The 11189-nt window shown below is 40.2% G+C and overlaps 1 protein-coding gene across 1 annotated transcript; it reads right to left on the reverse strand.

The window, feature by feature from the left end:
- Positions 1-2856: 2856 nt before the first annotated feature.
- On the reverse strand, positions 2857-4909 carry CENPVL3 (centromere protein V like 3). The gene has a single exon (XM_042974563.1). It carries the CDS (start codon positions 4907-4909, stop codon positions 4121-4123), a length of 789 nt encoding a protein of 262 aa, XP_042830497.1. The 3' UTR covers positions 2857-4120.
- Positions 4910-11189: the final 6280 nt, after the last annotated feature.

The raw sequence follows: 11189 nt of genomic DNA on the forward strand, positions 1-11189 counted from the left end.
TATATTGCAGGATCTATTTCAGGATTTGGCATACTAATGGGAGGCAGTGTGGTGACTGGAGGTCTCAGTTCATAGGATGATAAAAAGCAGAAATAATGCATCCATTAAAGCTGGATGAAAAGACACAGTTAAAGACCTGAAATTTACTGACAGAGGTTATTTTCTTAATGTATTAACTAGTGCAATATTTTATTCAGTGAGAAAAGGGAAATGGGAAATAAAATCTGGGGGCAATGATTTTATGAAAGATTTCCTATTTCAGGACAAGAGCCACATAGAAAGAGACAGGCCTTCTTTTTCTGCTTGATACTGTTCTTTCTGGTACCCTTATTGTAGAGAAAAGCATTCCAACTACTGGGGTTCTTTCCCAGAGACTCTGGGGAGGAAAGCATCACCCATCCCCTTTGAATTTCTCAAGTGTTACAGTAAAATTATCCAATAATATGATGTTACTTACAATGTCCACCGGAGGGTGATGTGCTACTGCTGGTACCACCTTTTATACCATGGCCTGTGAGGACTAACTTTACTTATAATCTATCATTTTAAGAATACCATATAAATAAAAGAAGCCCTTTCTGTAGATGTGAAGGCATAGAGGAAAAGATGGAAATGGCACCCATCCTGCCCCCATTCCCCAGAATGGACTAGATTCCCTGGGGTCTTGGAATGCTTTCCCTACCACCTGATGTGTGACTAACATGGCACAGAGTTCATGGTTTCTCCTGAAATGTAGCTGGTCTCTCTCTCTTTAAAAAAAATTAATGTTTATTATTTTGAGAGAGAGAGAGAGAGAAAGAGAGAGGGGGAGGGGCAGAGAGAGAGGGAGACATAGAATCTGAAGCAGGCTCCAGGCTCTTAGCTGTCAGCACAGAGCCCCACGAAGGGCTGGAACTCAGGAACCGCGAGGTAATGGCCTGAATGGAAGTTGGACACTTAACCAACCGGGCCACCCAGGCGCCCCTACCTGGTCTCTTTATGTTCCTTTATATCTCATCCTAGAAATAGGACAAGATTAGGAAAGGAGAATTATTAACATGGAAATTTTAGAGATGAGGACCCTGAAACTGAAGCCCAGAGAAAATCATTAACTGGTCCAAGAGTAGTGGCCTTTTTTCTGTGCTCCCTCAGCACCTTGTTCTTGCTCTAGCTACACTCTGTTTTAAGCTTGTGGTTGTCTCTCTCATCCACCAGACAGAAATGATAGGGGCCTAGGCACTGAATTTTGTTCACTGCTCTATCCTAGCATGGAGAGCAGTGCTGGGCACCCAGTAAGCATAAAAATGGGGTAAAGCTGGAGAGAAAATTGGGTCTGAGGTGGGGTAGGATGAGGTTCCATCTAGGGTGATTCCCCTATTAACAGCATATATGGATGAAGACAGGAACACGTTTATGAGGACCGAGAAGTGGATATTGTCTGATGGATCCATTAAAAGGGAATAGAACATCCTGTAGACTTGTGGCTTACTAATCCTTTTACCCCATTACTGGAATCTTCTGACTCTCACTTTAAGTAGCCAAAAAAATGGCACCTGAGAGAGTGCACATGGAAGTGTCTTAATCCTACAGCTGGATACAATTATGACCGTTGATTCTGTTTATCAGTGTCCTGATCTGATAAGGGCAATAACCACAGCAAGTTCTTGATGGGTGCTTGCTACGTGTCAGTCACTGTGCCAGATTATATTTATGACTTCATTCAGTCTTCACAGTGAAGGAGACTGTGGGTTTTTACAGATTTTACAAAGCCAGACAGCAGTAGGTAGAAGAGTTGGCATTTCAGCCCAGGCCCAAATGCCCAGTCCTTGCACTTTCCTTGAAGTAAGAGATGCCTAAAGCATGGCACACGGACCACGGTCAGTGTCCACGATAACTTTCATAATGCATAGACAAACATTTAATATACAGCTTGAAAGTGTATTATATTTTTTGCGCAACGGGGGAAAACAATCTAATACATAAAGCAACATTAAAGCCTTCTTTGGAAGTAGGGGAAAAAGACACTGACATCACACAACCTGTGCCAAAAACCCCTAAAGATTCCCTTAAACACCTCTCTCCTTTCCCCAGCATTCCTCATTGGTTCTAAGCTGCCAATTGATTCTCTTCCTCTCCAAATCTCCATCCTCAGATATCTGGGAGATATAATTTCCCCCAACGGCTTGTCCATCCTCAAGTTCTAGCACTGTCTCCCATCCCTTTTCACCACACAACTGTCCCCTACCTGCATTCTCAAACACTGAAGGCAGCCTAGGATCCATAAATGGTATGCAGGTTAATAATGCTCTCTGAAACTCTTGAACATGAGTTTTTAACAGATCAAACTTATGATTTGTACATGGCATAGAGAAGCAGAAAAGTCAATATTCACTTTGACGAGAAGTTACTCTTAGAAAAAAAGCTATACATACATGAGTTCATTTGTACAGAAACACTGACGTGGTAGAAGCATGAAGTCTTGAGTCATTTTTTCCTCTATGGATCTCATCCATGCAATGGAATATCATATAGGTTTAACTCTAGGTACATTTATTTTCTGACCACCAAGATGACCGAATCTCCTGGGGGGCATATATGTATGTTCATCGTCTCTCTCTCTCTATTCTTTTTCTACCTCAACCCAACCTCTAGATGGTAAAGGGCTGGACCAAGCTATTCCAAATAACAAAGGAGGAGCTTCAGGAGTAGAGGTACATGTTAGGAAAACCAGGTCATAAATTCTCTTCTGCCAGTCTGGGGTGGGGGAATGATGATAAATGGGAGGTAAGGATTGAAGGATGATAGCTTCTCTGTGTGATGGCTGTCATGTTATTTGAAAAATACATGGAAACAAATGCCTACTTAGTTCATTTTTAATTTGTTGATAGATATGTCAAGTTAAACAATTCAGTGCATGTTGTATGCACTTGTACAGAATACACAGACAGCAAGAGATGGAAAGAGCTCCAGGCCTTTTATCCAAGTGAGAGAACACTGAGAATATTTATTTGTACTTTACTCCTTCAAAATATTGTTATTATAGTGAAAAGTTGGGAAAAAAGGTAACCATCCATCAGAACCATCCATCCATCCATCCATCCATCCATCAGAAAACAGGTAATCAATCCATCCATCAGGTTGGTTAAATGAGTTATGTAAGATCTACATTTTTTAATTCTATGAAGCTATTAAATGATGGTTTTTATACATATCATTTAACAAGAAAAGACACTCACCACCTATTGTCTGATAAAAATCTCAGGTATAAAGAAATTACATATAAATTAATGCTGATTTGTAATGTACAACATAGAGATACATACTTTTCAGTTATTAGGTACTCATTTCTGAACACTTTATCTGAATACTTAACACATATTCAAGATAGGAATTTCAAAACATTAAAGAGGGTGTACATACAGTCCACAGATATCTTTTCTCATTCTTGTCTCCCCATCCCCCTTCCCAGAGGCAGTTTCTAAAACAAAACCAAGCAAAATGGCAACATCATTTGAAAACATAGGTGCAATGAGGTATGTAACACTAATGAACCTTAAACCTACTATATACAAATACATTAAATAAACACTGTGACCGAAAATAACGCACATCCCTAAGTAGCGAAAACGTGAGGGCATACCTAACACACACAGGCACACAGATAATCAACAGAAAACATCCTCGTAAAGGTCTACAAAAGTGTTTAGATATAGTGAGTGGTCTTACATGCCAGATGCGACCATTAAAAACAATCTTGCTCACAATAGCACCATAACGGTACAGTACATATGAATAATCTGAAAATGATCTGTGAAAACTGTAGGAAGAATAATACAACTGAGTGTTATGCAAGGCGACCTGCAAAGGTAGAGACACTGCTTGCTGACTAGATTGAAAGATTAGGGCGGTTCACAGACACATGTGTGCTCAGTTTTTTGATTATAAGCAAGTCCGTTGAAACACACTGAGAGGGAAGGGGTGGAAGCTTGGCGCGACATCACGGGTTCCCCAGTCCAGAAACCGACCTCTTTCATACAGTAATTCCTTCACAAGCACTGAGGTGGCCCCCTCGAAGGGCACCGGGCACGTTTCAGGCGGGTGGCGGCCCCAGTCACTGCTCCTCTTCAGGAGAGGCAGGGGCTCACTCCGCAGACGCGTTCTGGATGGCCTTGAGCTCCTTCGTGGCCTCCTCTCCCCAGTTGCCACCGTCGACCTCCTCGATGACCACACTGCGCACGGTGCCCGCGTCCAGGCAGTGCGGGGCGACGCCGTAAACCCCGGGGTCAGAGACAGACGCGTGGAAACTCTGCACCCCGCACCTGCTGCAGAAGCTGTGCAGCGCTGGGTGCGTGTGGGATCGGTACGTGACGATGCTCTCGGCGCCCAGCAGGAGAGTGAAGCGCGAGGCCGGGACGAGAAAGTGCCGGTGCTGCTTCTTCCTGCACAGCCTGCAGCTGCAATCCACCACGCGCAGGTCTGCGGGGGCCCAGACGGCGAAGCGGACCGCGCCGCAGTGGCAGCCGCCGGTGTGGTACACCAAGCCGGGGTACTCGAAGGTGTCCAGCAGGAACTTGGCGGCGCCCTCGCAGCTGAGGCCCCGCCGCTTCCTGAACGTCTCCCAGCGCTCCCGCTGCGCGCCCAGGTCCATCTCGCCCAGGGACGCGGCGGGCGCCGGCGGCTTCGGGGCTGGTAGCGGGCCTCTGGAGGCTGCCTCCCGGGCTCGCCACCACCAGCGCTTCCGCCGCAACCTTGCGGAATCCCGCCGGGCGGCCACCGGCTTCCTCCCCGCCGCGTGGCTCCCCACGCGGACTTGGAAAGGGGGGCGCCGCGCGCCCATGACCGCGATGGCTGCGCAGGCTGCGGCGGGATCCCCGGGCCGTTTTTGCCCCTGCAGCTGCTGGGTGTTTGCGCCGTTTCTCACTCTGCCCATGGCGCCTGCAGCCTTTCAAGCGCGTGCCCACCGCCCCTCGTTTCCTAGTAAGTTACCGAGCAGCCTCATTGCATCAGCCTGATTGGCCACTTGTTGAATATGATGTAGCGACCCTTCCTTTAACCCTATCAAAACAGCCTTTACTGGCCTGAAATTCTGGCTGAGCCTATCAGCTCCCTCTTCTCCTAAGTATTATTTTCTATTGTTCATTCAAATCAGAAGCCTACCCTTAAAATATTGAAACACTGAAAATGCTGCAGATCTTTTATCTAGCATGCATGTGGAAGCAGGCAGAACAATTTATAAAAAGCACTGTTCATCTAGTGTAGAAGAGACAAACTGAAATGCAGACAAAGTGTGTAGTGTGTAATTGCACTAATAAAAATGATGACCCACAGTACTATGTTACAACACACCAGTGGACTCAAAGAAAGAAACTGTATGTTACTTCAGTACAGGACAAGAAGGTCACTTGTGTAAGTGACATTTAAGAATAAGAGGTAAAAGAAGAAAAAATACATTAATTTGTCCATCTATACCAAGAAAAATTAACAGCTCTGACAAGCATGCATGTGAAGCTGCAACTTTGTTCTTTGGAGATTGATGTGATCATTTCGCCTGGCCAGAGGAGAGACCCCACAAAATGAGCATGGATCTTCTTACCTGAGGTGTATTCAGCACCTGGGAAAACAATGAGAAATCTTCCAAAAAGCGCTTCCTGAATTAGGTAGTGACATCTACACACACTGGCTACAAGCAGAGGTCTATCCATAGCTTAGGCTCAATAATTCTTAGCATTTTGTCATATATATCTACATTCATGCATGTGTGTATATATTTTCTGAAAAACATTTTTAAGTCATATATACACATCAATGCCACTTCATCTCTCAATATTTCAGCACTCATGTCCTGGGAATAAAGGCTGTGACAATAATTAATGGAAAACTTCACTGAAGTGGGCTGGGGATGCTGGAAGGGGAGGCTGGTAGGAAAATGCTACCATTCAGTGCCAATTATAGGAAGAATTGTCAATTACAGACCCCTAACAGAAGCATCTCAACAGGAAAGAATGGTCAAATGCAGGCTTATCTTAACAGGGAAAGATGTACATTGCATCTCCTACAAGAAATCCACTACCCCTGCAGCTCAGCCAACGAGAAATGGGTATCACCCTAAATCTTGCTTTTCTCCAAAGGACTTTTGTTCAAAACAATCCTTCCCAACTTCCTCCTTCTCCTTAATGTTACTCTCCTTTGTTTGTTGGACTTACCTATGGTTTTGCTATAGCTTGCTTGTCCTGGATTGCAATTCTCTGCTATTCCCAAATAAACCCAATTTTGCTACTAAAAATAAATGTCAGCTTTATTTTTAAGGTTAACAAGGCATAACTTCTTGTATAGCCACAGTATCGTTATCACGTCTACAAATCAATAATTCCCCCATTTCATCTAACTCCCAATATATATACATATGTGTGTGTGTGTGTGTATTTCCTCAATTGTTGCCTAAATGTGCTTTATAAACAGTTTCCCCCTTAATGCAGGTTTAATTAAAATTCACACATTAATTTTGGTTATTTCTTTTTAGTCTTTTTAATCTGGAACAATCTCACTGTCATTTTTCCCATGACCTTGAATTTTGTTTTTAATTAACCAGGCCAGTCCACAAAAATAGACACACAGATCAATGGAGCATAATAGAAAACCCAGAAATGAACCCACAACTAATCTTCAACAAAGCTGGAAAGAATATCCAATGGAAAAAAGACAGTTTCTTCAACAAATGGTGTTGGGAAAACTGGACAGCAACATGCAAAAGAATGAAACTAGACCACTTTCTTACACCATACACAAACATACATTTAAAATGAATTAAAGACCTAAATGCGAGACAGAAATCCATCAAAATCCTATAAGAGATCATAGGCAGTAACCTTTGTGACATCTATAGCACTTTTTTCTAGATATATCTTCTGAGGCAATGGAAAAAAAAGGAAAAATAAGCTATTGGGACTTGGAAAAACAGTATGGAGTTTGCTCAGAAAATTAATAACAGAACTACCTTATGATCCAGCAATTGCATTACCAGGCATTTACTCAAAGGACACAAAAACACTGATTCAAAAGGACACATGCACCTCTATGTTTATAGCAGCATTATCAACAATAGGCAAATTATAGAAGGAGGCCAAACGTCCAGTGACTGATGAATGGATAAAGATGTGGTATGTATATACAGTGGAATATTACTCAGCCATCAAAAAGAATGAAATCTTGCCTTTTGCAATGACATGGATGGATCTAGAAAGTATTATGCTAAGCAAAATAAGTCAGAGAAAGACACATACCATATGGTTTCACTCATATGTGGAATTTAAGAGACAAAACAGATGAACATTGGGGAAAAAAGAAAGGCAAACCACAAAACAGACTCTTAACTATAGAGAACAAACTGAGGGTTGCTGGAGGGGAGGTGTGCCAGGGGATGAGTTAAACAGATGATGGGGATTAAGGAGGGCACTTTATGTGATAAACACTGGGTGTTGTATATAAATGATGAACCACTGAATTTTAAACCTGAAGCTAATATTACACTGTATGTTAATTAACTGGAATTTAAATAAAAAAAAACTTCTAAGTTTAAAAAAATCACAATAATCAACCAGGCCAATCACTTACTGATTTTGCCTAATTTTTTCCCTACAGTGTCCTTTTTTAGATTGCTCTTCTACCCAATATTTTTCCTATACAGCTAAAAGTCAGGTCTAAAGGCTTGATTAGATTCAAGTTACACATTTTGGCAAGTATGTTGTTTTGGCAGATGTTGTATACTTCATATTGCATCACATAAGAGGTTCATGATGTCAAGTTATTCCAGTAGTAATGATACAAAATGCTATATCTTCATTAAGATAATGACTTTCAGATTTCTCCATTATGGAGGTACAGTTTTCCTTTTTCAATAAGCAAGTAATCTGAGGGGTGTTATTTTGACAGTGTGTGAATATCTTGTTCCTTTTCAACTTTTGCCTAATTGTTTAGGAATCCATTGATAACTTTTGACTGAACCAATCAGTTCAGTGCCATTTGGTTATAAAATGGTGATTTTGTAATTCTAATTTTCCTTCTACTTTTATTAGCTGACTTTCATCCATAAACATGAACTTTCTCTTACCAAGTGTGGATGGACTACTGTTTCTCCCTTAAAGGCAGGGTATATACTTAATTCTTTGCCTTGAATTATCAGTTTGCAGAGTAAAGAGTAGGAGTAATAGTAACCTCCAATTCAATCATTTACAGTGAACTAATTTTTTTAGGGTCAAAGTATTCCAACTTTGGTCCATAGGAGCCTTTTCAAACTGGATCCTATGTCCTTTTACATTTCCCCATTAATCTTTGACCATTTCCTTATTTTTTGCAGCTAGATGCTCCACGCTCTCCTTAGACGTTTATACTCCCAGCCCTGGAATTACACATTTCTATAAAGAGCTCTGGTTCCTTTTAGTGGAGCATGGTATTTAGAACAATGCCTAGGCACATCATGACAGACTTATTATTGTTGAACTTTTTATTGAGATAATTATAGATATGCATACAGTTGTAATATATTATATATATTATATATGCTGTATATAATTATGTTATTATAATTATATATAATTATATATATTATATGTTATATATATATATACAATATATATCGTATGTATTATATATATTATATACGGAAAGATCCCTTGTACCCTTTACCCAGTTCCCCCCAATGGTAGTATTTTACAAAACTGTAGTATGACAACTAGAATATTTTTATCGATAAAATTCACCAATCTTACTCAAATTTCCCAAGCTTTATGTGTAAGCTCTGACAGTTGGCCTTTCTTTTTGAAATGCAAGTGCCTTGACTTAAGCTTTGATTGATTGCCAAGTCATCTACATAAAAGAGGTATCCACTTTATTTTATTCTTTTTTTTTTTTTTGCATTGGAGAATTTTTTAATCAGTCTGCATGTAGCGTATTTGAGGAGAGAAACCACAGTAAATACCTGTGCATAATTAACATAATTGCCAACATAATCAAATATCCCCTGCCATGAATATCTGCATCCCCGAGGGTCTCCAGTGATTGTGGTTGATTTCTGCCGCCCTGCCATTGCACATTTTCTGAATTCAGCTTTACTTTAGGTTTCACCAGGTTTTAGTTACACACTAAACTGTTAATTTTGATGACCTTGTTTCCCAACCAGCTAAAGTCATTGCTGCAACGTGACAGATGGATGACGAAGAAATTGCTGCAAGGTGGATGCAGGGGGAGCAATGGACAGAGGGCCTTTGCCATTGTGTGCACTGCCTCTGGGGCCTTTCCTTTTCAAGGAAGTCTTGATCTCTTGGTTATTAAGTAGATACCTCACTATTCATTTTCTTTGAGGTATCCACTTTAAGATGACTATCTTGAATAAACACAGTACCAGCTACAAGTCTAGATAAAAGCTGGGCTGCCCCCACCCCACCCCACCCCAGACTCCTTTGTTTTAGAGATCGTTTGGGCCACTTGTTTTTTCTCTTCCCATACTTTAATTTCCTGCTATTTTTTAACTTTATTAGTAATGAGTGAGCCCTGGAAACCTAAGACCCCCACCCTACACCCCAATAAAAGGAGAATCCTAGGTCCTTACCTTCTCTCCCCTGACTCCCCATGACCTTGCTGTGATGCTCCAGATGTGTTATATAATTTCCAGAATGTGCAAGTAATAAACTTTTATTTTCAAAATTTCCTGATGGTTGTTGCTGAGGGCATCTTGCAATCTCTGTAAGAACCACAAGGGCCAGTCCAGCCACAACGTTGGTTATTGACAGACTGAGACTGGCACAAAACAACTTCTACACAGATCACATATATAAATTCATGTCCCATCATTGCAGTCAATAACCACTGGTACTACAAATGTATTCAACATTTCTAATGTTTTGTCATTTCTAAAATTTTATGTAAATGAAGTCAAATAGTATGTAGCTGCTTAAGACAGGCTTTTATTCATTTGGCATAATACTCTGTATCATCCAAGTTGTTTGGTGTATCAATAGTTAATTTTTTTATTGCTGAGTCATATTCCACGGTGTATATATAATACAGTTTGTTTAAGCATTTACCTGTTGAAGGGCATCTGGGATGTTTCCAATTTTTGGCTATGACAAACAAATCTATTATGGATATTTGTGTATAGTTGTCTGTGTGACCAAAAGTTTTATTTAAGATAAAGAGTGCGTTTTCTGGAGCATATAGCAATAATTGCATGTTTAGCTTTATAAGAAACTTCCAAACTATTTTCCAGAGCGACTGTGCCATCTTACATTCTTACCAGCAACACAGAGTGATCCAATGTCTCCATATCCTCCCCAGCATATGATGTTGTCACTAACTTCTATTTTAGCCATTCTGATAGGTGTATAGCAATATCTCATTGTGTTTTTAATTTGAATCTGCCTCATGGTTAATGATATTGGACATCTTTTCATGTGCTTATATGCAATCTGTCTCTATATCCTCATGTCTTTGCCCATTTTCTAATTGGATTTTTGTTGGTTTTTCTTTGTTTTGTATATTTACTGTTGGGTTTTGAGAACTATTTATATATTCTTGATAGTAATTCCTTGTTGGAGGCTTGATTTGAAAATATTTTCCTCTAGTCTGCACTTATTTTTTAATCCTCTTTACAATGGGTTTTGCAGAGTAAAAGTTTAATTTTTATGACATCCAATTTATCAATTTCTCCTTTATTGATCATACTTTTGCTGCCAGGCCTAAGAACTCTTTGGACCTAAACCCCAAATATTTTATGTATTTTTCCCCTTAAAGTTTTAAAGTTTTATATTTAAGTCTGTAATTCACTTTGAGTTAATTTTTATATTAAGTGTTAGGTTTAGATCAACATATATTTTTTTGACTATGGATGTTCAATTACCTCAGTGCCATTTCTTGAAAAGGCTATCCTTTCTCCACTGAACTGTTCTTGCACCACTGTAAAAAAACAAGATAAACATATTTGTGTGGTTCTATTTCTGGGCTGTCTATTCTGCTCCACTGATCTATGTGCCTATACCTGCACTAATACCACACAGTCTTGAGTAGTGTAGCTATATAGTAAGTCTTCTTATCACACAAAGTCATTCCTGACTGACACTTTATTCTTTTTCAAGATTATTTAAGCTATTCCAGGGCCTGTGACTTTTCATATCAATTTTAAAATAAGTTTGTCCATGTGTACAAAAATCCTGATGGAA

The sequence above is a fragment of the Panthera tigris genome, chromosome X (genome assembly GCF_018350195.1).
Source record: "Panthera tigris isolate Pti1 chromosome X, P.tigris_Pti1_mat1.1, whole genome shotgun sequence".
In the NCBI taxonomy this organism is placed as follows: Eukaryota; Metazoa; Chordata; class Mammalia; order Carnivora; family Felidae; genus Panthera; species Panthera tigris.

Bases quoted from the DNA above. Each gene is read 5' to 3' on its own strand.
- CENPVL3 (XM_042974563.1), bottom strand. From the start codon at position 4,909: ATGGGCAGAGTGAGAAACGGCGCAAACACCCAGCAGCTGCAGGGGCAA.